The sequence below is a fragment of the Lepisosteus oculatus genome, chromosome 3 (genome assembly GCF_040954835.1).
Source record: "Lepisosteus oculatus isolate fLepOcu1 chromosome 3, fLepOcu1.hap2, whole genome shotgun sequence".
Lineage (NCBI taxonomy): Eukaryota > Metazoa > Chordata > Actinopteri > Semionotiformes > Lepisosteidae > Lepisosteus > Lepisosteus oculatus.
In genome coordinates this window covers 63,214,261-63,242,133 of record NC_090698.1, presented here as the reverse complement: position 1 = coordinate 63,242,133, position 27,873 = coordinate 63,214,261, and the positions used below count along the sequence as shown (strand labels likewise).

The window sequence follows — 27,873 nt, the reverse complement described above, 5'->3', positions numbered from 1 at the left end:
GTGAAATCATCATTTAAATTTTAGGAAGCTACAATATATGGTAAAGAAATAAATGTCCTACGCAAAAAACAATATTTTTATCAAATTGCCTGTGTTTTTATTTAATATGTACAATACATTAAAATTCCTACAGAGGTAGGTTTACACTATTACAACATTTTATCACAGGCTCCAAAGTGCTGCTTATTGGTGATATATATCCCCCCAATTAAATAGTTTTTAAACTATAAATGAGAACATTTGCTCTCCCTTATTGTAGTAAAGAAAGGAAGTTATAATACCAAGACTTGTAAAGAAAACGTTAGCTCTGAGAAAATGTTTTTCCCTGGTATACAGTGTCTTGACAGAGTAAAATGAGCATGAATGCTATATATATACAGTAACATAGAACACCTATTTTGGATGTTATGACATTATGACATGCTCATTATATTTTTCACATTTATCTTGAAGAGAAGACATGCTCCCAATATACTTTCCTTAATATTCACAAAGAATAAAAAATTCTACTAACAGGATTAGTAAAATTATACTGACATACTTTGTTCACTATCTGGAACTATGAATCTGCAAAAATAATGTTTTATTAAAATAAAGGAAAGATATTTAATGAGCAAGTTCTGTTTAATACAAATCATGGGTTGCTTGCTTCTTTTTTTCTGCCAGAGCACTAAAGCTAGACAAGCAATAGGGAATTGTTCTTCTTCAGGAGTAGCATCTGGCATGGGGCTTTTTTGAAAGTTGTTTTTTCTTTTCATTTTGTTTGCTGTTACGAAGCTTTAATTTGGTATTTAGGCCAATCCCTAATTTAAGACAGAATAGAGGTGTATTTTGAATTATTTTGGTTTATTTACAGAACTCAGCTGGTGAGTGGAATAAAAAACCTGTCCACGAGGTCAAGGGTGACAGAACCCTCCATTTTATGAGGTATGGAATATGAAATGCACAAGCTAGTACTGTAATTTTAAAATATTAGATTGACACAGTTCATGCAGTAGGTTGCTGGTAGTGGGTGAGATTAGTGTTTGACCTCTTCCTTTGTTTAAAATTCCCTAAAAATCACATAACTATTGTGCTTCTTGTGAACAAATTTTAAAGAGGCCTTTTGTATCAAATTGATCTTATAGTTCTTCAGTCTTCTTGAATTAATACATTTATATAATCCGCAGCATTTATGATGGATAAGGTAAGTCTGATTTTGCAAGATGTTTAAAGTCTGTAATTATTTAATGCAATTGTTCTTTAACAATCCAAGCTAATATAATTACATGGAACTTCATAGCACCAATGAAGTAGTGTTACCAAAGATAGCACTATATTGTAGTCATAGAAAAATAGTCATAGTCATTTTTCTCCCACTATAAAAATGGGGGAATATTTGACTATCAATTATTACATAGGCATGAATACCAATGGAGAGATTTAAAGTTTAAAAAATTGATGAAAGCTATAACTCCTAGAAAGGAACTTCCCAAATAGTAGTTTAAACAAATCCTAATTAATGCTACACCGGGTTGAATCATGAAATTTGGTCTGACTTGCCTGGCTGAAGCAATGGTAGTCTACACACTATTGTGAGAAAGGAGCCATGATTCCCCACTCCCTTCATGAGGAATGAAGCAGGGAGTGGCTGCAAGGGTGAAGATGGGGTGAGGAGGAGGGATGCTAAAAAACAGTGCAAAGGGGGTGCTTGCTGGCAAAATATTTATGTATAGGTGAGCAGAAGTCAATCTTATTTCTAATAAAACAATTCCAGTACTTTTTTTTTCAAAAACACCATATTTAACCCAATGCTGTATATAAGACTTTGAGGAGGGGTTTGTGAATTGGTAATGTTGCCAATAAATTTGGTTAAGAATGAAAACCCATATAATTTAAACGTAATGTAAAGTTTCTTAGAAGAAACTCTCTGTGTGATAAGTGATGATCCAGTAGAGATCTTGCAAATGACCTTCCTGCAAGTACAGGTATTAACATTTCCTCAAAAACAGTGAAATATGTATTACCTTTTTAAAGGCTTGACACTGTTGAACCTCATCTGCCGAATTTTGTAATGACATCATTTATCCATCTTAGGAACATTCTTATGCTCTGATCTATCTTGTCTATAACTGTAGTGAAAAAGCTGATTCATGCATTTGTGTTTTCAAGGATCGATTATTGTAATGCCCTTCTGGCAGGAGTCTCAATTTGCAGAATGTTCAAAATTTGGCAGCTAGAACGCTGACTAAGTTACGCACAATTGATCACATCACTTCTATCTTGGAGTCCATGTAGTGACTTCTTTTCATGTTTCAGTAGTTTGATCAAATCCTAATTAATGTGACAAGATGATGAGTATAAAGGGATAACATACGGAAGATTTGAAGTTTCTGGCACTAACTCGCCTGCTGAGGAAATGACAGCCCTGGATGTATTGTCAAGTCTGCCAAAATCCTCCTCACAAAAATTAGCTAGAGAGCATGCAGCGAGGGTGAAAATGGGGTAGGAGGGGTGCTAAAAAAGATGTGTACAAAAGGAGGCTCCGTAGGCTCCATAAAGTATATTTAAATAACTACGTCAGAAAGTAGAGGTGCAAGATCACAGTTTGACCCCTGAATATCTGTTTAACAACAACATTTTGAATTTATTTAAAAATTTACCTTAAAGGCTAAACGTGTATCTCAGTATTTAGCCAATATGTTATTTACTGCCTGTTGTGCAATCTGTGTTTATCTGAATGTGGTTAATGATTTGTCACCAATAGTCTTTGAGCGACAAGGCCATCTTAGGGTATCCCATAAGAAATCAGAAACTGGTACGAGCAACACAGAGTGCATTTAATTTTTTTAAAGCAAAAAAGGATGAGGATCTTTTTTAGCCTTGACACACTAAAAGATTTTCATAATTTGAACTAAGTAAATCTTTGCTCATTTATGTTCTCCAATTTATGTTCTCCAATCTGTCAAAAATGTTAACACATGCAATTAAGAAATCATTTTGAATAGCACAAGTGGATCAATGAAAAATAAAATGTAAGGGATGCTACAATCAATTTTTATGATTAAATAACAAAAACACCTTTCAATATATGTATATTTAGAATCAGCCATTAACACACTCATTTTGCCTAATGGAACTGAACCCTTCTCACCCTTTCATCATGTGATAAACCAAATAGAACACATTTGCATATTCTTATAAATCTTCAATGATATGCTATAGAGCAGGCTGACTCTTTGAACTCTGGAATTTAGAAATAGGCACACCTGAAATCGAAACAATGGAGTTAAATCTACAGCTGGAACCTAAGCAAATTTTCCACTGTGCGTAATTTAACAAATCCCATCCCTAAGGTGATGCTCTGACCCAGATTCTGGATTCTGACACCTACTGTATTTTGAGAGTGAGACATCACTGGTGTCACCAAGATGTACAACAGGAGTCATGCACACTGAACAGAGACTTTTACAAAGGAGTCAACTTCTCTTGCTGAGTCAGTCTTTATACTAATATTATTTACCCAAATAGCCTTGGCTGTTGCCACATGGTGATTCTGACAAAAAGATTATTGTAACTAGGACATAACACAGAATTTGGATTTAGAAGACCTATTAAGTGATATTAATTGCACTTGTAAATATTGTCATATATCAAATTTGTGAAAAATAGGACAAATTAATTTTTTCTCAGACTAGCTATCTATTTTCTCAGGATAGCAGTCTTCTGCATGGCTGTCTGCATGGTATGAAGCCTTGGATGATTATACATGTTTGTGTTCATCCCAGATCTGTACGTGTGTTTTGTGGTAGGCAATCAGACAATATGATTCTGGAAAACCAATCTGTCTTTTGATTAAAGAATATTTTCAGTACAGAATGTACTGATTTCGTAATCAAAGACTAATGCATTTAAAACATGGTATGAGTGCAGCTGGCCTTTTGTAAGGTACTATATACAGAATGTATATCCTGTTTGGAGTTGGGAGCCGAAAACTGGATGTAACATTCCAAATGTTTACACATTGCATGCTTTATATTATCCTAAAAAGTAACATGCAGTTCAGTCCAGTAATGGAAAAGGGAATGAGCAGTATGTAACATTTTTAAATTGTTTTATGCTGAATGAATATAGATGTGCACATTATCTATTGAACTGTTCTTTCATTACTGCCCTGTATGCCAAGAGAACACATATACATTTATGATGCTACACTCCTTAATGTCCTGCTGTATTGGCAGTAAGTAATTTAAATCAGGAATGTATTTAAATCAAGTTAATACATTTAGGTTACAAAAAAGGTACAATATAATAAATATTTACTGTCTGTGTTGCGGAAAATCCAAAATAATTAAATGAAAAGGCAGAAGAAAAGTGTAACATAAGTTTCAGAGAAACACTGCTTTCTTCCTCCAAAAATATTTTTGCAGTGTTATAAATTATTGCGACTTCAAACAGGAATCAAATACAGTAAAATAGTTACTGTTTTTGTATTTTTCAAGGTAAATGGATGGTGAAGTACCTGAGAATTACTGTAATATAAATGACAGACATAGCAGTCATAGTGGTTGTCTAAGAAAAGGAAATTTCCAAAGGTGCAAGACTCAGCAGGTGAATTTTATAATTATTCTCCCATAGATGGGATGGACATCACTGTCAGTATATTTATAACATGCAGTTCAGTCCATTAATGGAAAAGCCTCTGAGCAGTGCAATTCATTATCATTTGAATAACATGATTTTTGATGACTGATTTCTTCTTTGTGAAGCATGTTTTGACATTCTTGAGTTAATAATTAGCAAAAATATATGGTGATGTTTACCCTATTTTAAAATGCAGTTAATATCAGAGAGATATGTCTCCTTTTTCTTTACCTCCTATAAACTGAAAAATAAATGTTGGATACCTGTAGTTCCAATGCAGTATACAGTACATCATATTAAATGACATAAGGATAGAAATCTCATGGGACAGTCATATTTGGGAGAGTTTTATACTGATTGAATAATATACATTACAAATAAGAGATTCAGCATTTTTGCATCAATATGTGACACTGGCATCTTCACTTTAACAACAGCGCATCACAACCTAACCATTTTAACAGTGGAAGGGAAACAGAAAGTGTTCATCTGATGCAATCATAATATCAGTTTTGAGGTTGCATTTCCCCAAAATTGGACCTATTTTATTAGTTCTGTTCATACCACATCTCCATCTATACATTATTATGCAGAGTGTCCTCGATCAATAGTCTCTCATGTCCTCCATGCATTGATGTATAAAGCACAAACTGAGTCCCACAGGTTCCCAATTTTAGCCAATTTCGCCTGTTACTTCAAAACAAAAAAATAAAGGAAAATAAAAACCAAATGGCATGTGTTGAGAAACATGTGGGCTTTCATTTATGCCTTGATTGTTAACCTTAGCCAGCAGGGTGCTTCACAATGGCCAAAACATGTTGTCTGGGCCTAGGTGTTTCTGAGAATCCTCATTAAAGTGCATTTCAAGATCATGTGCTACTCTATGACTCTGTAGTCTTATGTGTTCGCTGGTATTCCTCTAGTTCTTTTTTCCTTTTCATGGCAAGTTGCAACTCTTGTTTAATCAGCTGGATTTGCTTCTCCAGCTCTGTCAATTCCTGAATCACCGAGTTCCTTACAAGACTCAATGAATCTGTTTTGCCATTTGAGGCTGACATTGGGATCTCTCTCCTAACCTGTGGGAGAGAAATGTCTTTACACTGTGTGAACTCCAGGTCATTTTGCCTGTTTTCTCGAATGGGGAACTTTCTCCTGTTGCAGTTTGAGTTCCCAGAGGTGTTCCACACTGCTTGCTGATTATTTCCAACATTGCATCTTGTGGGAAAAAAGATAAGAGAAACATTAGTTGAGATATTATTATTAGTCAAGATATGAGTTTTGAATGTTGGGTTGGGATTTAACAAGAATGAAATGTACGTATACAATGGAGAATGCCTATTAAGGCTTAAAGGAGAATAAAAGAACAATAAGAAAAACAGACAGAATGGTACTTTTTTTTTTAAATTAACCAGCTGCATGATGCATAGTTTTCAATACATCTACAGTAATTATCTGCGTATAGGTGTTCTATCAACTTTGTGTTATTGATATAAATTTAGGGCTTTCTGGAATGATCTCCAACGAATGTAGATGGACTTCTGGCTTAATATCTGCATGACAAAGATCCCTTTGAAGTATGTACTCAAACAGGTATACAGAATTAATTTTGAGCTTGGTCCTACAAAGTCCAAAAGAATAAGAGTTGGAAAATTATGACTGATAGATAAGATAATGTTGTAATTTAGTTTAAGTAGCATTCCCATACTTTCAGCCTGCTTGTTGACTGACAAAATCAACTAAAATAACCTACGCAGGATAGGATGAAAAAGAAGTTGCTCAAAAACACATTGACACTTTAAAAATACTGTAGAAACTACAATGGTGTATTTTGTCATTTCCAAAAACTTGATTGTGATTACAACTATGCAGAAACTAAAAGTCTTTTGTTTTTTACTTATCCAGTACAAGGTTGGAAAATAATTTTGATTATCTAAAATTATCTAAGAACCATGCGCCTCTGCATTAAATCACCCATAACCTGGGAGTTTGAGTCACACTGATGATTAATACAAAAGCCCTGAGAAGCTTATTCGGGTTCTGCCTGATGCATTCATTGTGAGTCATGTTTTAATGTTGTGCATAGGTGAAACACAATTTGTTTAATATTTCTTAATACTTTTACCACACATTGAGAACAAAACAACTAAAGTAGCTCAATGCATGTACAGTAAAGTGTACAGTATTTAAACATGATAAAACCCTACACATCCATTTATGGTTTATTCTAAAAACAGGACCTAATGAGCCTTCCATGAGCTCAGTATTTTTCGTCTGATAATAATATGCATATTATATCAACTTGTTTAGCTCTTTTTGTTTAAATATTATCCGTTGTCCAGAAACATAAATTCTGTGCTAAATGTAGCTGCTATCCAACTTAAAAGGTCAAATGTGCCTTAAAAGTAAATAAAATAAATGGCATGCCAAATGGTGACCTTATACAGTATGTTACACAAAAACTATCCAGTCTCAGTCCTTACATGCATATACTGTACATGTACATTTTTTGCTTTCTTTTAATCAATCTTGCAATCAATTGTTTGTTTTTGTATGACTTTAAATTGTCTCATGTCCATACCTTTTCTCCAGCTTAGTCACCATCTGGAATTTGTCTTCGCTGAAGGATGAGTTAAGTGCACGATGTAATCTCTGGGAATGAAAACCATGCAAATGGAAATCTTCACTTTATCTGAACTGGGTTTCTGAATTTGTCCTCTTAAGTGTTAAAAGTTAAGCATATTATGTAAAGTAATTATCCAATTCTGACCAGGATCTAGAGAATTGAAATGCACAAGTTGACAACCACTGCTGGTGTTCAATGGGTTTCTGTTGGCTAGGCTATCCTTGACTTTCATCATTGATCATCATTGATAACACAAACCAGGTGATTGTGAGCAAGCAGTATTAACAGTACATTACAGCACCACAAGGTCACAATTCACCATATGACATTATTGTAGTTTTTATGACTTACTGTAAATATTCTGCAAATCTCAGAACTTATCAAATTTATCAAATAAATACACACATAGTAAGCCAAGATAATTGAGAATGACTTTTGGTTTTTCCACAATGTAAAGTATTTGGCCCCTTTCTATATACTGCATGTATAAATTACTGTTTCAGGATAAATGTGTTATATAAATGCAGGAGATTATTATTAGTATTAGTATGTTATTTTATGTTTTATTACTCAGATCTTTGGGGTAGTCTTTGGGGTAGTCTCAGCCACATTTGCACTCAGGCATGGTGCAATTTTTGCAATGTTATTTTGTCTCAGATTATTTTGTGCTCCTTGGTGTTCAAAGTTAAAACCTACAGTAGCTTGAAATTCACTATCTGGGGTTGCAGAAGCAAGTGCATTTATTAAGATGTCATGTTATTACAAACACTCAACTAATTGTATAACCCATTAAGGTAATTTTGTTCATACTGTATAAATTAAAGTTTGCAGAGCAAAGGGTTACAATACTTCTGTAATGTTAATGTTTTCTTTTATACAATATGAACAATCTATTTACACCTTTCTTTTTGTTTGTTTTTTTGCTTTGAGTGCACACTCAACAGTTTGTTGTATTAATAAAAATTACTTGCTTCTTCAAATCATTTTGAGTACAAGCCTAAAAGTAATAAAATGTGAAAGCTGTGCAAGGGTCTGAATAGTTTTGTAAGACTTTATATGTATCACCCTGAAATAAATATTTGGATTCAATTTTCAGTATACTCATTGTATACAACAGAATTCCAAAATATGAACACAAATGACAAAAAATAAATAAATCTAACAATTTCCCCCTATATAATTTACTATACCATGTATAGAATACATCCATATTATATTATAGTACATACCTGACTAGTGTGGAGCCAGTACTTCAACTTTGACGTTTTTTTAATTCTTGGAATCGCCAGTCGGTAGACTATGTGCTCAGCTAATGTTGTTAGAAGAGACAAAGCAACTCCAACACATAGCATGACAAATAAACCTGAGAAGTGCTTGATTCCCATCTGTAAAGTCTTGAGAAGACAGACATATACAACATTTTACACCTGCCATATACTGTATATCCCACATGCAAAGAAAACCTTCTATCAGCCACAGTAAAGAACAGAACTTTCATAAATAAAAAGAGCCTTTCTATGTAAACAATATGAAGTTAAGAACGTTCTCCAAGTCCAAAGTCCTAAAAGAATATAATAATAATAATAATATATGTCTACAAATGCTGTACCAAATGCTGTGTTACAAGAAAAAAGGACACATAGAGAATAAAACATAAAGAATAGATTATGATATTGGTAAAGAAAGCTAATAATAGTTCCAAGAAATTGATAAACCTATTTACAGCGAGAGTGACCAATGTTGATCCTAGAGTAGTGTAGACTAGAGTAGTGTTGTTCTGGGTCTCTTTATGCTAGCAGCACCTGAAATTCTGGGAAAAGTTGTTAAATGTGCCCCGTTAAATATATCTGATTAAGCTTAAAAAGTGTTGAGTTAGAATGGAAATCTGCAGACACTCTGGCCATCCAGGCCTGTAATTAGATGTTTTTTACAGAAAGTGTGGTTCACCTGGCTACATAGCTGGCCTCTACATTATCCTTTTAAATAAAAAAGTGTCATCAGTGTGCATACATTTGAGTGAATGAGTGAGTGAATGGAAACTTTAGTAATTTGTATTTATGCTTTGCATAAATGATGCTGAAGCTTTATTGTTAGTTTAGTGCAGGTTTCTCTAAGCCTATTTCTGAAAAACCTCAATCCAGCAGGTTTTTATATTGCAACCATTAAAGCACATCAATTTCTAAATACAATTTGGAACAAATTAATTGTGATCAATTGCAGGTGATTTTCTAAGTAAATAAGAAATCATTTGAAAATGTGTCCTTTAATTGAGTATATTGCTTTCTTAATTGATCATTAGCTTGCAAGTACTTCTAATCTTTAGAAACATGGATTTTAGAATGGTTTATAAAATACACTGAATTAGAAATTTCCAGGACTAAGGTTGGAAATTTTTAGCAGTGCAACAGTGATAAGGATAGCAAAATTTAACTTTTCTTACCTCTGTGACAGCAAAACTTCTTTTGCCACAAGGTACAACTTTGTACCATTTGTCATGTAGCATGTCCATAAAGCCATCTGATTTGTACTGACTGATCAATTCTGAAATATTTGAGGTGAGTGGCGAATTTTGCGGTAGGCCAATTCCATACCCTAAGGGTACAGTTGCTCAGTTAGTTGAAGGTAAAAAAAAAAGTTTCAGTATGACAAATCCAGAAAAGCAGAGTACACAACTAAATACAGTATAATACTCCAATATTCTGTTTACCAGACAATCAATTTAAAAATGTACAGAATAACATTTCAGGAAAAGCATAGTTTTACATTAAACTATAACTACTAAATTTACTACTTCAACAAAAGTTATTGAGGACTGCTACTTTCTCTGACAGATTTATTTACACCATCTCCTCTATTTCACATATTATCAAATTCAGATAGAATCTTATCACACACATAAAAATAGGGTATAAAGAACGTAAAACTTTTGTTAAAACCTACTGTTTTTCTTAAGAAAATGCAAAGTTTGAGACTCCTTTTTAATGTTTCTTAATTTTCAAATAATTAACCTTTTAATGGGATTTCAGCAGTTTACACAAAGTAATCTTAAACCCAAAAACAAAATATTTAACCCAGGGATCCGAGAATTTACCTTCAATGGCAAATGGTTTTCCAACTGTAAGAAGCTTGCAGTCCGCATCTATTGAAACTTCATAATCTAAGAGTGCTTTGTCCATAATAAAAGCATCAAGTTTTTGTGGATCGTTCCTTTAAAAAAATAATTCTTTAGCATAAAATTTCAAAGGAATACTGTGAAGGAAGATAAAATCAACAACATTTAACTTATAGAGCAATATGTTTATCATTTAGGCAGCATGGCAGTGCAGTGGTTAGAATTTCTGCCTCGCAGTGCTGGGGTCCTGGGTTGAATTTCTGAGGTGCTATTTGCATAGGGTTTGAATGTTATCTGCATGTACTTGTGGGTTTCTGCTGGGTGCTCTGGTTTCCTCCCATTGTCCGAATATATGCTGGTAGGTTACAGGCTTCTGTAACTTTGGCCTTAGTGTAAACAAATGATTGTGTCTTTAACAGATTTGGGTCTTGTCCGGTGTGTATCCTGCCTTGCGCCCATTTGTGATAGCAAAGGACGAGTGAATGCTTATGCATTTATTGTTAAGTTTTAATTTTTTCTTCGCACTGTTTGATGACAGTTTACTTCTTCTACTCATAAAGGTGGTCCTTTATAGCATTCAAGTTAGATGTTAGAATACTCAATTTAAAAAAAAGGGATCTTTTGTAATTCAATAAAATGAGATATCAGTGGAAGGGGATGAATACTTTGCAAGGCATTACACACTCTCATTTCACATACAAGATAGCCCAGTGTGTGTACATGACCTGCTGAATGTTATCATGATAACCTGAGCCTCTTTTAACGGCAAGCAAATCCCTAGGACTTTAGTAAAGAAGCACCTTTCATTCAGGTTGCAGTAGATACCACTCCCCTAACCATCAGAATTGTTCCGTTATACACAAGAATTCACATAGTATTCTGGATGTCTATACATCAAATTGGAAAAGAGTCTCCAAAATCATTATCTTCATAAGCGGGCCTATTGGTTCCTTTCTTTGTTTTACTTTCTTTGCTTTTATTGATCATATTGACATTCAACCAATATTAGACATATTTAGATTAAATATTCTAAATAAATCTATGATTGAATGTAGATTGGGTATGCAATTTTTCATTCATACTTTTTAAGGACAAACTACAATCAGTATTAGCCTTTCAAAATTCTTCTTTCAATAGAAAAATGTGAAAGGAATACTTTTTCATATTGATCATTACTACTCACTTTAAATGATCCACTCCATCAGGTGTTGCTGGTACATTGTATCTTCTCATGTATTCATGCATCTCTGGAAAGCTTTTTTTAACATAATCCTCAGCACTGCTTTCGCGAACAGTTCCAAAACGAAAGCCCTGGGAAGGATGGTGAAGCTTGAAAACAAATTAAAACCAATTATTTTAAATAGACTTTACACAGGTGGAGTATTTCATGTGTCTAAAAATATTATTTTGGATGTGTTTATGAGAATTCCATGTGAAATTAGAAGAATTTTACATAGTTGGCACTTTCAAATGTGTGGTGATACACAAACACATTTGGAAGAAAAAGAAGAGCTTGAAATAAAGCTACTTGTTGAAATCAAGAACCTAAATGAGGGATATAGTACAGGTATATCTCATACTGTATGGATCTGAAGTACAAAAGGTGACATATAAGCTGATTTCCAAACAGAAACATAATTTCAGTGTGGAAAATATTAATTTATTTTTTATCACTTCCTACATAAGGAAGGAATCATATAGTAGAAGATAATGAAGGACTGAAATATCACATTAACAACAGAGTAGATTTCTCAAGATTTCATCTCACTTCAGTTTATTTGTTACTGTACAGTACTGTACATGCACAAGTGCAATGAAATGCTTATACTGTATCTGTTATGCAGTGTAATAAATGTTCAATATTAATAAGGGTTTGTTTTAAACTCTTTGGCTCTTAGGATAAGGTTCTTGAACTCCATGCTGTTTAATATTTTTCCATGCATGGAATTACTAAAGTGAATATCTCCTGTGCTATCTTTTTTGTTTCCTCTTTCTGAACTTTTTTTTAGTAGCAGTCCCCTCTAAACTTTTCCAGTTTAGTTTTCATTGACTAGGTAGGGTATTTGCAGGACGTTTAGAATTTGAACATGATAACATGAGATAAGATCAAGACTGTCTGTTTTTTATGAATTTTGAAGATATGCAACATGATATAGCAATAATTCTATGTATGCATAAGAAAAAATATAAGAAATCTATTGGCATGGTTTTAATGTAATCAGAGGTGAATTATTGGCAATTTTATATTGATACAGAAAAGTCTTATAAATTTATGTGACAGTGTGCAAGTATTTTATGTATCTTCTGTGGTAAGTTCAATTACCGCCACTAATTGGGTGTTGTTTTCTTAATCACAGTAATTGCTGAGAGTTACAGATTAAAGATCCAGTGATGACTACCTAACAGTATTGTGTTTATTTCTGTCAGTGCTGGCTTCAGTTTTGCCACGACCTTTACAATGTTGGTGTACATTTTTGAAACAAGAATGAAGCTAAAATGCAATGAGATGAATACGATGTAATATAATTAATTTAGTGATCAGCTGATCCATTGCTTTGGGGAAAAAGGAAGATGAAAGGGTTACTTAAATGTAAAGGATGAAGACTGGAAAATATCAGTCATGTGGACATTTGAATAAGGGGCAAGCAATGGAGAAAAGTGGGGTTAGGTGGCAACAATCCATATAAAAAGAGTGCTGCATATATTAGAAATGGCAATTTCAGTTGAGGCACTACAAAGGAACAACAACTCATGGGGCTTGCAGGGCACCAGGGAATTTGTAAAAATGTAAAGGATTCATTCATTTGGTGCCTAATTTATAATATTTAGTAGAGCTCTCAGAATCTCAAGTGGGAAACTACTCTGACAATTTGTGGCATCAGTTGGCTGTGTTTAAATTTTCTATGTGTAGCACAGGTTTTGTAATAATAGTTTGATCTTAAGAGGAAATGGTTATTCCTAATTAAAAGGGTGTAAACAGACAATGCAGTAACTGTCAACTCAGTTTAATGTGCAGTATGCAACAGATGATAATCTGGAAAATATATTACTAATATGTTTTCTGGAAACACAGGTGATAATAAGTGTGATTGCACACAATATCATGTAGCTCCTCATAAACCAATCCTGAAAACAGAAAACAGAAAACAAAAAGGAGGAAACTTACATAGACCTTTTGGCAGTAAGCAATGTTCTGATGGCTTGCCTGCCCACTTTTCTCTGATTCCATAATCATTTACAGAATTTGAACTACTGTATAATTGCCATACATACAGCAAAGCTTTATGAAGAAGAGCATGGTGTGCAGAAAAAAATCCCTACAGAATACACAAGTGTGCAAGTACCTTTTCAAAAAACATTTTTGGACTTGCCAACACATAACTCATAAAATGTAGGAGCTGTGAGCATCTGTAGATATTGTGTAATGTGATGCAGTTCTTGGGGAAAACTAAAATGCATCACAAGAATAGAAAATTGGACTGGAAAGAAGAGGAAGCTTGGGGGCAGCCAATGGATGAAAGAGGAAGAGACCTCAGAGATTATGAAAAGAATAGCAGTGCAATTTGATGTCACAAAAAGAAACCCCAGCATTCGGGTTACATTGTTAAAAACTGCTGCTTCAGTGAAACAAAATGGTATTATTAAATTGTGGATCCCCAAAGTAAAGGGCTGGAGAACCAAGAACAATAGTAATTCAACTCATGGTAGTGGCTGGGGAAAATAGTCACTGATCATGCCCTCGCCCGTGAAAGTGAGAAGAAACTCCACAACAGTGAAGAAGTGAGTAATAGCAGGTAAACTCATTAGAGTTTACCTATATTTTAATGAGAATGTGCACATTATATATATGGGAACCCAATAAGCAGTAAGTGCCAAGAAATAAGTTAAATCAAACATGTCAGCAAAAGACTACTTCAATTTCCTTCTCTTGGTGAGTTCCTGCAGTTGTGCAAACATTGTATTTTAAGTAAATTTGTGTAGGTGTAGGTATTGCAAATCAGCCATAAAATACTTAAGTTATTTTTTCTCACCTTGGGATCATGTATTCCTGAGAGTTCTTCATATGTTTTCTCGCCCACCATCACAGCAGCTAGATTAGCTGTGTATGTGGATAAACAAAACAAGCAAAATATCGCCCAGAGGTTCATTAGGAATCTACCCGTCCAACACTTTGGTGGCTTGATGGCAGCTGTCCTTCCAAACAAGATGGCATAACAGACATTAAGGGCCGATGAGAAGGAAAATACCTTCTTTCTGTTCCGGCCTTTAGGCGTCATGCCAAAGGGGCTCTTCCATTCATAAAGAGTGAGAAATATGGCAGTGACATGCAGGGATACAAATATCCCCAACCACATGCTCCAGTGCAAAGGCCACATAAAAGCCCCTATGGGTGCTGCTGTATCTCTTGTCCTCACCAGAATACCCAAGCTGGTGGAAAAGAAAGGGCTGGTAAAATCTATTATTTGGCTACGGGCAGAGTTGATGCTAAAAGAAGTGACAGCCATATTTGCAGCCCCACTTATCAGGTCCCCCACTAGTCCCGTCCAACGGCCATTCTTATATGCACCATATTTCCCATCACCAACAATGTAGAGGTCAAAATGAAAACCCACATCTTCTGCTAGCTTCTCAAGGAGATCAATACAGTAACCGTAGCAGCACTTTTTGAACTCAATGGGAACAGTGTCATTTGCACCCTGAAGGCTCTCAAAAAGGTTCTCCAGTACAGCTGTATCATTGGTGAGGGGATCCAGGCACAGTTGTCCTGCTGGGCACTTCCCATCTTCATCCACTTCCCGGGTAAACACGAAAGGGTGCTCCACGAGTGTAACCACCCTGAAGTGAAGACGGGAAGAGTGCCTCCATTCCCCTCCTCGTTGGAAATGCTTTCTATTTGGCCATATCCCATAGTCCATCACCACTTTCCCATCCTTCCAGCTCCCCAGTCGTGTCCACATTGGGTTTCCTATGGGATCATGCTGCAGGTTCCAAATGAAGTAGTGGCTCTCAGAGATAATCACTGAATCTTCCTGCAATTTGATGTAGCCACTTAGACCATCAAAAGTGGTGTTTGCCAAAAATCTGGAGGAGGAAAGTATAAAGTACACTTGAAATGAACATATACACAAAAATATACTTACATACTGTAATAAGTATTTTCTGTCTATACTGTATACTGTATGTACACAGTTAAAATGGTTACAGCAAAATAAACGTTATCGTAATGTGCATATACTGTGCTGTATATGAATTCAGGCTCAGGTGGCTTAAGAGTGAGTGCACTTGCTGTATTGTAAACCATCAAACCATTAAGGTAATGGTTGTTCCAGAAATACAATTATAAAAATATCATAAGACAGTTTCTTACCGTATGGGAAGTTGATATGATAAGTTATAAATTAAGTTGATATTAAGATATGTGTTTTCCTAAATACACAATCTTAAATAATTCAACAGTGGTATTTATAAATTGTAATTTGCTCCTAGAATAAATTTAGGCTAAAATGTACTTGAAAAAGTAAACATTTCAGAATTTAATCTTTTGTCAAGTTTGAAAATCCTGTTTTTTGTTACATATCACTGTTGATGAAGAGATCTTACAGACATGACATTGTTTACAGAGATGCTTTGTATTCTTTCTGCTTAAAATCAGTGTTAAAGACTACTTGCTATTCACTGTATATTTTTAAAATTGCTATACGATAGACTGAGAAATATTACACATCTTTAAAAACATTTCATTGCAATTGTATTACTGTAATAACTACAGTATATTTTGCAGCAGTGCTAAAACAAATAGTCTTGACAGGATGCTGAATAATCTTTAAAAGTTATAACAGAATGGAATGTTAGGAGGTGTTTTCTAAATTGAGGGCTGTGTATTTTTGATACATCTTTTATGAGATGGTTGTTGATGCAATTTCTTTAGCTAGGAATTACATGACAAATATTTATATATTGAATGGTAATACTGATATAATTTTAAACTTTTACACAATAATCTCCTTTAACAAAACAATCTACTTCTAAGTGATACACTGATAACATTGATAAAGCGCTTGAGACAACTATCTTTCTTTCAAGAGTATTTGGTTTTCAGAGCATGACAATGCAAGTTCACACAGTTCTAGCATGAGTTCTAGAAAGAATTGTTGAATACTATAACCAGGATTTTATGCACAATAAAATGGCTGACAGATTCTTTTATATCATCAACAGGAGACAACTGAAATTAGCTCTCTGTCACCAATTGACTGCAACTGTGCAGGAAGGGTGGCTGAAAGCAGAGTCTGTCCAGAGGCTGATTTTTATGTCTGTGCACAAATGCTGCCAGGATTGTGCTAATGATCAGGGAAGTCATTAGAAATACTAATAAGAGATTTGCACTGCATGTCGAGATTTACATTCCAGTTCGGATGTAGAAAAAAGATTTCCATTTCTTCCTATATTTAAGAAATTAAAAAGAAACTAGTATTACAGTATGCATTTTGTTAAGTTGTAGTAAAGAGTAACATCATGTGTATGTTAGCAACTATGTTACAAGATAAGTAAAAAAAAATATTGCTTTATTAGAAAATGTTGCTTAATGTTTTCCAAAGCTATTTAGTAAACAATTTTATAAACAATGCAGGAAAACCCAACTAATTCAGCATATAAAAACTAAAATGTATTTCGCAGAAATCAATGCATTTAAACCTTATCAACATCTGTAGTGCTGAAGTAGAATCCTTTTGCTTTCTGGCATTATTGGGGGTTGTCGTTATGTTATGATATAAATGTAAAAGGGAAATAAATCTATACCATCTTATACTTTTTTACTGTGCATCCCTTTGTTTTCACAAAAATGCAGTGATCTCCATTAGAGAGTTTTGCAAAATTATTTATGCCCTTCCAGTGACATCCCATTTTGTTGAACTACAACTGATGTAATTCCAAATTTGTGAATAAAGATTTAAGTGAATATTTTAATCACTTGGATGCTGAAATTGAACAGTTTTATGGATGAAGAAGTTAAAGGTCAGCAAAAACCACTAAAGCAAAAGCTTTCTTAAAAACTCAAGTTTTGACTAAAAATATTCACTGTAACAATGTATATAGTACTGTACATAATCTATATTTCAACAATCTTTGCAAGTTAGTGTAGCATGCCTTTCCATGAGCTTTCCTCCTTCTCTCTTACAAAAAAAAACTGGAGGCTGCAATCACTGATGAACTTGTAAAAAGTACGCCACCTTGTAAATCTTTTTGGTTACTGTTGTATGTAACATGTTGCCAAGAACACTCTTTTCAGCTGAAGCCTGCTCAAGAATACAAGCAGTCCTCTGTCAATTGGATTCTGTTTCTAGGTGAATTCTGGATATACCAGGATAAAGACAAAACCCAGGTTTAAAACAGTAATGCTTGGTTCATACTGTAGATTGCAACTTTCATTCTGAAATGGGATCTTAACTGTTCAGCCAGCATATATTTAAAATCTCACTAAGAAATATGTGAGATACATTGCTTATTGATACTTATTTAAGTAATGCTCTTTGTGCTTTGTCCCCATACATCATGTGGACATACGTCACAGTCACAGGGTTAACAGTCTTTAAGTCATGCATATTATATATTTACACATTTCTCTGAAAAAATCCAGTAAATGATACAGAGCTGGAAATCTAATCCCGCTAAAATAAGATTTGAGCTGTCAAGAGCTGTTTTGTGGCAACTGGCATGGAGAAAGCACATTCTAAATCAAAGTCAGGCTAATATCCCTGGAAATTATTCTAATCCCTTTACATCGATACATACTGAGTTTCTTGAAAACTTTGATCTTTCTTTTGCTGATAACACATTTTTTCATGTTTATGTTCTACCAAAATGTATTGATTTCTCAAAATTGCACACAGAAAATATCTTCAACTACATGCTCTACTAACTACAGTATCTGGTGTCTATCAGCTCTAGAATTTATACAGCTTTCAAGTAATGCTTCCTAAGATGTCAAATCATTTCACTAGGACTGTCTTTGTAGTCACTTAGATGGTAACTATTCAGTGAAATTTGATAAAGATACATAAAGCTGTGATTCTCCAAATAATATTATTAAATACCAATTTAATAGGATTTTGCAATAAATCTCCCAGTATTTTTTGTACACTTTATACAAGTATATTATATTGTTTATCACATTATATTGTTTATGGTATTTCAAAGTCTAGGGGTAATATGTAGAAGAGTATGCAAATATAAAACCTGTTAATTCTGCTATAGTCTGAAACCAGCCAAATATTGCAAAATGTTAATTATTGAGGTACTTTCTAGAGATGTTACAGTATTCTGTAATTGATTATTCAGTTCCTGATTGGGATGTTTAAACATGCTGTAATCTTGTACATAATTCTATTCCAGAACCTCCACATTCTACAAGATCTTACTAAACATTCTTACAAGTTCCCGTGGTGGGGAATATGATAAATTCACAGTTTGGCATTACTATAAAAAAAAAGCAAACTGTTTACAGGAATTCTACTAAGATCTTTTGCCTGAAAACAAACATATGCAGTCTACACTATAAATAACCACTAATATGCATCATATGCCTCGATAGTTTCTTATATTTAAAGGTCAGATATATTTAAAAAAACATTTGTACCCACGTTAAAAATATTTGTATTGTCTGGCTTCATCATCCGCACCTCAGTCCATTCATACTTTATTTATGTGGGTTTTATCTATAATCCATTAGAGGAGAGGCAGACAATTATTAAGTGAAAAAAAATCACTTCAAAAATTGTCATTTCCAAATATCACACATCAAATAGATGTAAAAAAAGCTTTAAAAGAGCTTCACTTGTTATATGTTATTGAAAAGTACAGTGTGACATACCCTCAGTGCTGGAGTCAAAATGAATAATGTCAAAATGTCAATGTTGCTTAAGCCAACGATGGAAAAGGTATGGAACTGATGAAGGTAATTGCAGGCTCCAAAGTTGCACTTTTCTATTACTACTCTCAACCACACTGTATTATGGAAAATAATGTTTATTATTATGAATAATGTGAATTTTATTTTTCCATGTTATTTTTATTACGAAATAATTTATAAATACTGGGAGCGTAACCTACTTTGCTAAAATATGTATGGATGTAAGTGGATGCTAGAGACTGCATAGATGTGGAAAGTATTTAACCAAGGGCTTTGTTAAATCCCCAAACAGCTCAATACACAGTATATACTGTATAGAATTCCCACAACAGTTGACTGCTCAAATGGACTGTTTCAGCGTTCCATTTTTGTAACACCCATTCTTCATAAATTCTGACATTATGTTCTTAATATGTTATCTCAATTAATAGACTGAATAATCTGAACAAAAAAAATCTAAAATATATAGCAAGAAGACATCACAAATTCCAAATGAAAACACAAAACAAAATCTTCTAGAATGCAGCAAAGTAGAAGGCTAGAGCTTCCATTTGTGTTTATCTTGATTGCAAAAAGCATTTCATAACTCTAATCAGTCATTCTCCTCAAGGCATACCTGGATTTCAAATAAGAGATTGCAAACTCCAAATGATTTACAGCAAGAACTATAGCTTCGGGGGCTTCAAAGATGTCCTTTCTGCATTTATCTCACATAATAAATGTGAAAAGCCTTTAAGGCTTGCATTTTTAAGGAATCTCATTAATAACTGCATGAAATAGGTCTTTTAAAGTATATTCTGTACAGTGTCCAAATTTTAAGGGTTCTACAAAAAGTTTAAATTTGATGATGTTAAGTTTTTATATGAAAATATTTCCATAAAAGGCACCTTTTTAAAATTCATTCTCACCCACCTCTTCAAGGATTAAAAGAACAAAGAAAAATTGAAGTATTACCTGGAGAGATATTTCCCTGAGGTTAAGTTTCTTCTCTCTAGATCCATGCAGTTTGTAGTGCTGGGGATCAAAGCAAGTTCTGGCTTTATGTAAGTAGCTGTTCCCACAGCTCTTGCTACCAGCTCTAAAGCATCTTGCACATAGTGGTCAAGAGCAGGCTCTGTAGTTTTGCCATGTGCCAGTAGACCCATTGGTAGTCCCTCAGTTCTGAGCTCTTCAACATTCTGTGTGTCCCCTAAAATCCAGTGATATTCTGGAAGTGCCAGCCCATATTTTGTAACAATATTAAAGATCCTCTTGATATCCCTGATATCGCATCCAAATGTAACCACTGTTGATGCTGACTCCTTGAGGGACTCCAGGTATCCCTGCAAAGAAGCCTGAACATCACTTTTCAAAGTGCCATTTGACGAGATATTGATTATAGATCCCATGTGAAATTTGGTATGGTTTTGCAATAAGAAAATAAAGTCAGAGATATTCCACTCTTTGCACAAAACCAAGCTGACATCATACCAGTTGTTCATGGAAAGAAGGGAAAACACTATATCTGCCTGGGGAACAGGAGGATTCTGCAAAGCCATCTGAAGATGAAGAGGATTCTAAGGGAAAAGAAAGATAAAAAAAATGAAACTAGTACTGTATATTCAGTAAGTACTTGTGTCATATTTCAATTAATCTGTTTGTGGTTAAAATAAAAGAGTGATAAAGATCAGACACCAAAACTGTCCTAAAATAAATTACCAGTCAGAGATGGGAATCTATAACTACCAAAACATATCCTGTATTATTTGCAAAAAGTCATAATGCACTATAATAAGAAAGGGAAGTCAGTATTTCACCTGAGGGATCTAAAGAAACATCTAGAAGACAGCCTTTGCCACATTGATTTAACAGTATATGAATGTATATCCTATAAATGGCAGTGGCATAAAATTGTTCAATGGTTTATGGAACAACAAATCTTTGAGAACAAACAAACTGTACCTGCTGATCAGTCCACAAACATTTAATGCTTGTAGATGTACAGAATTCTTGCTCTGGTTACAACAGAAAGTCATATAGTATAATGCTCCATATTTATTTACAGTGCATGTCGGAATGTGGATCTGAAACTCAAGGGCCCTATATGGGGCATTGCATAGGAATCAAAAGTTAAATCAAATAACATGCTTAAAATTAGATTATCTCATTTTGCATGCATTGCAGGTGTTTACAATTGGAATAATATTGTGGATTTAGCAGTGATAACCAAACCAGTAATTCATTACAATCATCTACTCTTTTTCCTTAACTATTACTTCATTGAACTATTAATGAATACACTTTGTAATGTACTGTACATAAGCCTTATAGTTCCCTAGTAGAACAAGCCTTCATGAACATAAGAACATCAGAAAGCTTACAAATAGGAGGAGGCTATTTGGCCCATCTAATCTGCTTGGTTGTGTGCAGCTTACTGACATTTTTTACTTTTGATTACATAGAATTTAGAAAAGAATAAGAAGAAATCAAATACATAAAAGATCATTAAAAGTCAGAACGTATACTTGAGGAACTACATGCTAAACAGTAACCAAGCTGCATTAGTCACTATGTCTAGAAAAAAATTATAATAGCAAAAATGAGAGTTTTGATTCAAATGGATGTCATGGGGAATGAAAGAAGACTAAAATTAGTAACAAATACTGGATGTATGCATTAAACCTTTAATCAAACATACACTGTTTTCCCTTCTGTGAAAAAGGACATGTTCTACTTTAGCAATATTTTGAATCCTCCGGTCCTGCTGTCTCTGCTCTCCTAGTTAGAAATGAGTAACAGATGTACTGCTTTGGCTAAATACTGGTGCCTGCTGTCAAAAAATCTCAAGCTTTTTCAAAAATGGACAGTAGTGTAGGAGTAGACCACAAAAATCTGACTGATCACCATGATTGATCACCATGTCTGAAGCAGAATATTTATGGTATAAGCTGAAAAAGTATATAACAAGTTCGCACCATCCTGTCCATAGGAGTTGGATTGGTTCTATGTAGAGGAGTGCAGAACTGACGCTTTTAAAATCTCATGAGAGGTTGAGGACTTAACAACCTATAAAAAGTCAAATGCGAGTTTGGTTCTTGATACTTCTTTGTGCTCTGCTTCCTTCTTGCCCTGTTAAACATGAAACTAATAACGATAATATATATATAATATAAGTGACCAGTCATTAAAGCCAAAGGATAATTAAACAAAATCTGTTTGCCTGATCTAATTATCTCAGTGAATGAATATATTTGAACATTGTGCATTTAAAAATCTAAAGTACATAGATATTTTTGGTACACAATTTTTTTTAATATATATATTATATTTTACAAGATTTCACTTTTTTGTAACTTGATTTTCGAGCTAAATAAAAATTTGGTTACAGTTCATTAAGAGTATTCCAAGAATTGTAGGTTATCATATTGATGTAGGTCTCCTTCTGAGTAGAAAAGCATAGCTCAAACAAAGCTAGTCCGATAATTAATATTTGATGGTGAACCTAAATAACTTGCTGCTTTCTCATAGAAGAAACAACATAATATTAATTACGCTAATCATTTCTTTGTTTCTGGGATCAAACAATCAGAGGAGATAAGGTTTCAGGGAGGTATTTTGTTTTTTATGTTATGGAACTACAAATTGTATACAGTATTTATGTGTACAACCATTGTTTTTGCATGTGATTTTGGACACAGAGTAACTGGCTTTCTTTATCTTTTTATACACTTATGCTATTTACAAGCACTCTGTTGCACATAATCCTAACTAAACAACACCACTGTGTTTCATTCAGCAGGTGTTTAAATACATAAATAAATATAAATTATGGGTACAGTATGGATAGTAATTAACTCTTTATCCAATCACAGCACTGCAATAGACAGAATTGTCTTCTTGTTCAACATTTTGAAACAGACTGTAACAGCAGGCTGCAGATGCTAAATTTATACTGCATAAAAGACAAGGTCTTATGATAGCAACACTACTGTATGTGTATCATCAGTACAACTCCTTTTCCAGTCTAAATTTTACTTTGGAACACAATGGAGCCACAATTAATATTGTAAAATATGGGATTAGTTTCTGAGCTCTTTGAAGAAAAAAAAAATGTGGAGGGTTTGTCAGTAGTGCTTTTATAAATATGCCCAATATGACCATATTGCATTTCACCCATGTAGAAAAAGCTTTATTCTCTACAAAAAAAAAAGAATCAGATAAACGGAAATATAATGACAATCCATCTGGGTACAGCAATAAGATTACATCAGTGCAGACACGGGATCTCTGAAAGGATCTCCTTTATTGGCCCAGGTCTTGATATGAAGTAACGAGATTGTGGCCCAGAGGCTTACTATGGATCTGCTAAAAGATAACGTTCTCTGTAGGTGTAAATTAAATATTTTTGTACATATGACATATTAATTAACAAGGTATAGATTGACTATTGTATATCTTATTACTGCTATTTGTTCATCTGAAGCATAGTCTTTATTTTCAATTTTTTCTGTGTTATGTTTTTGTACCTTTTCTGTTTCACAGGCAACAGAAAAACAAAAGTTGTTGAACGATCTAAAAAATCAGAATCAGTACTGGTTCAAAACATGAGAATATATGAGACATTATTTTAATTAAATATTAAAAAAAATATTTATTTGGTTAATCTTTTTAGATTTTCAGTAGTATTCGTAAATCCATCTACAGTATTACAAAGATGCAGAAGTAGCGTTTATGGACTGACCAGAAGATGGCGCCATACACCTGTTCTTTTTTTACCCTCTGTTTTTCTTCCTGCATGGCAACTCTATTATAATCACAGTAGCTATTATGATAAAACATTGCTTCACCTCTAAGATTTAAAGAAATGTGACATACCTTAAGATTTAAGTTGCTTAATCAATTAGTTTTCTTCTTTGTAGCCCATAGAATTATTCTAAAGAATAAAACTTTAGTGGTCCTTCCTTCAGACTATTCAGATGCTTATTTACTAATTGCTTCCAATGAAGAAGGAGGGAACTAAGTGTTTTGCATACAGGGCATAGGTGTATTTTGACAATTCATTAATGAATGACCTGTGTCAAAGAATAACCTGATTAAAAATAAACTTTTCTTTAACAGTGCAATTAGCTAAAGAAAACATACATTCACTATGGCAAGAAATCGTCTGCATTTTTTTTTGTTAATTTGGAAACATTAACTAAAAATAGTTCTAGTCACAGGGAAGTCATAGAACAGTCCTTTTATGCTACTTGCGATTTCCTGCATTTGATGTGCTGTCTGCCCATTATGCGTTTTTCATCTTGTGCATTGGATCACCTGAAAGCAAGATTTTCTTTGGCTAAGAAAAATGAAAAGCTTAAGAAAGACCATAATTTGATGTCAAAACTGGTAGCTGTGTCCTTAGTAAGGACCTTTACTATAGGTTTATTATTTATATAGATATTCTAATAAATGCTGAGCAGAAATATTTTAGAAATAAAAGGTCTTTGAACCTCAGAGGTAAAATAATGCAGGATCTCGGTAGAAGAGTGGTGTAGCATCTAGAACTGGATGAAAACACACAATTAATTATCAGAGTGGTTGTGAATATCCTGTAATACATGAATTATTCATTGCCATCTAAAGTGACTCCTGGGATAATTGTGTAAATCACAACAATAGCCAGCTGTATGTACCCACAATCACCTCAGAGTCTTCCATTAAGAGTGATTGGAAGTCTTAAACTGAGTTGTGACAAATAAGTATGAAGCAATAACTGCAACATGTTAAGATCTAATTCATTATTGAAAAGGGATGTGGAATGTGTGCAAGGATTCTATTTTTTTTCCTGTATTTGTACATGTTATGCAACATTTACATACAGGCACAAGCAATTGTTGGTGTTTTGCCTTTACATTTAATTTGAACTAGGCATATCATAGTTTCCTGTAAATAGTTTACCGAGATGGTTGATCACTTAAACCAAATAACAAAATAACATTATGTATCATATGTTTTAGGATGTTAATATGTAAAAAAATGTTTTAATGAATAGATTTTATTTTCTTGAAGAATAAGTATAATAAAGTGCTTTAGATAAAATGTAATGTAACGTATATCCTAGTTTATCATTTTTATACAGAATGTCTGTATACAGTTGCTTGGTTGTGTAAGTGTAAGCATTAAACGCTTGTTTGTGTGTTTTTCACTGATGGCCATAAAATGCAAAAATGATTGGCTCTTGTTATGATCTAGCATATATTAAAATAATATTTATAAACATAAATATATTTCCTATAATTCTAAATTGAATGTGTTATTAGTGTGAATGCCAAAAGTCATATAACAGCAACATACAGTATGAATGTATTATACAGTAATGGCATTAAATTAAGAAATAAGTACAACAAAAATGCACCTGTTGATCACAAAGAAAAGCTAGAACTCAATTGTTGATAGTTCAAATAACAGAAAATATAGATTGCTAGTACATGGTGGCCATAAATTATTTCAGCCGGGGAAATAACAATGAGGGCGAACCTGAGTTTTAATCATTCGATGTGTGTGATTGCTGCTGCGGTGTATAAAAAAAAAAAAAACACTGTTCCCTCGGAGACAGATGTCTGTGATGAGGGAAACCATCTTTCTGCATTACAAAGGAACCATAAACGTTCTACAAAATAAGAAAAGATGCCTTAAAACCAATTGAGAGTAAAAATGATGTATTCATTCGTATTACAGTTTATGCATCCAGGGAAGATAGACAATGATTCCAAATTATTGTCAGTATTACCATAGACAACGTACAGTATAACAATATGCATTTTAAAATGTCTTAAATTTCTTATTTTTATTTGAGATTAAAGGTAATCAATAGAAACGCTGCTACTGTACTACACTAGGTTACACAGACCATTGTACCTACAAAGCATCAAAGAGCATTGGTGATTGGCAAGATACGCATTCAGCATTAATTTTAAATGTATTAAACGAATATATTTTAGAACAATTATTTGCAGCTGAACATCACAAATTGTTCGCTAAGAAACAAGAAACTCGACTTCGCGGAAATGTTTTTTTTTTGTTTGCTTTCTTTAGTCGTGTTTCTGAAGGCTCCAACAGCAACTGCAGAGTCTATTGGATCGCTGTCCGTGGTGCTGAACTTGAGTACTTAACTGCCGAGATGCATGGAATGACAAAATAACTGTACTAGGACACTGTTGTTGGGAAATGAGTTAACGTATGAAACAAACATTGTACAAACCTTTCCTTACCTCACTTTTTCTTGTATACATCCTTTTAACAATGCTGATTACGGGGATCTCTAGAGCGGATGATATAAATTCCAACTCCAAAAGCTCCCCCTTATTTTGTGGAAAGGCAAGCATAGCAGATACACCTTGAACTACGACAGTGTGACACACACTTTGCAGGAAAGATACCGGATCAGCACAAACTGAAGAAGACGGGGAAGAGAAAGAAAAAGCGGGTAACTCCCCAAGACCCGCTTCCACGGCCATCACCACCTCCAAAGACAAGTTATATGGTAAAAGACCCACCATTCGACTGAGTTTCTCAACCGCATTTAAAAGAGATTCTTTGGGTTCAAAAAAGCTGGTTTCACTGTCAACACTTTTAATCCCAAATCGACTTTTCGATCCCTTGTGCTGGTTGTTTACTGGGCTTTTAGTCTTCATGCTCTGTGACCCATATACGTTTTCACTTTTACAGTTCATTTCAAACTCTTTCTGCTTTGCGCTCAGCGTCCCCTCTTCAAGATGTCTTTCCCCGGTGTCGTCGTCCACCCCAATGTCGTTCAGGTTAAAGACACGGGGCCGAAGGTGCACGGCCCCGACCCGCACCGTGTGCCCAATACTCTTTAAAATCTGGCAGGGTTGTGGATGTGACAGAAATCCGGGAAACCAGAAGAACAGTAAGATGCCGGGAGCAAGTACAAGGAGCAGCCAAAACCTGCCGAACGCACCCCCAAAACATAACCCCCTCATTACTGTCAGCAACAAAAAAAATCCAGATTCACATGAAAAACGTAGGTTTCCTCTTTCCCCTCCACTCTCCGTGGCCCCTGCAGAGCAGCGTCGTGATCTTTTCTAAATATTTGAGATCCACTAAAGTTATGCACTTCTCTCTCCTCGGGGTGCACAATAACGGCAAAAAACATCTGGGAAATTAATCATTTTATATTTATCTCAAACTACCGTCTCTGCTTCCACGTTGGCTCAAAATACACGTTAAAAATAAAAATTCCCCAGGAATATGAGGTAGAAATTAAGCGCTGCAACGTGCATCCTTAAAATAAATAAAGTTCTGGCTTCCCTTTCAACGCAATATCCAGAGGCAAAGTGCAAAGAAGAGAAGCTTTATTATTTTTCATTACTGATCTTTTTTTTCTTTTTTGTATTATTCTGTAAATAGAAAGGCACGTACAACACCCAGGTAGATCCATTTCTGTTAACGTGGTGCTGATCTTGGTCCGCTACAAACGACGATTATATTTGCATTTCTATAAAAAAAATAAGCTTATGTATTGAAAAGAAAAACAAACAGCAAAAACGTGCTTTCTCTTCAGTCTGACATCAGGAAACTTCATACAGTCGCTTGGTTGCGCTCCACTCCCACTGAGAAGCG

The 27,873-nt window shown here is 34.2% G+C and overlaps 1 protein-coding gene across 1 annotated transcript; it reads right to left on the bottom strand.

Annotated features, from left to right (window-relative positions):
• Positions 1-175: 175 nt before the first annotated feature.
• On the bottom strand, positions 176-27,873 carry grin3a (glutamate receptor, ionotropic, N-methyl-D-aspartate 3A). The gene is made up of 9 exons (XM_006626626.3): positions 26,502-27,873; positions 20,224-20,825; positions 14,390-15,440; positions 11,542-11,687; positions 10,338-10,453; positions 9,687-9,838; positions 8,476-8,640; positions 7,202-7,272; positions 176-5,838 (listed from the first exon to the last, which is right to left on the bottom strand). Exons 1-9 carry the CDS (start codon positions 27,231-27,233, stop codon positions 5,505-5,507), a joined length of 3,369 nt encoding a protein of 1,122 aa, XP_006626689.1. The 5' UTR covers positions 27,234-27,873; the 3' UTR covers positions 176-5,504.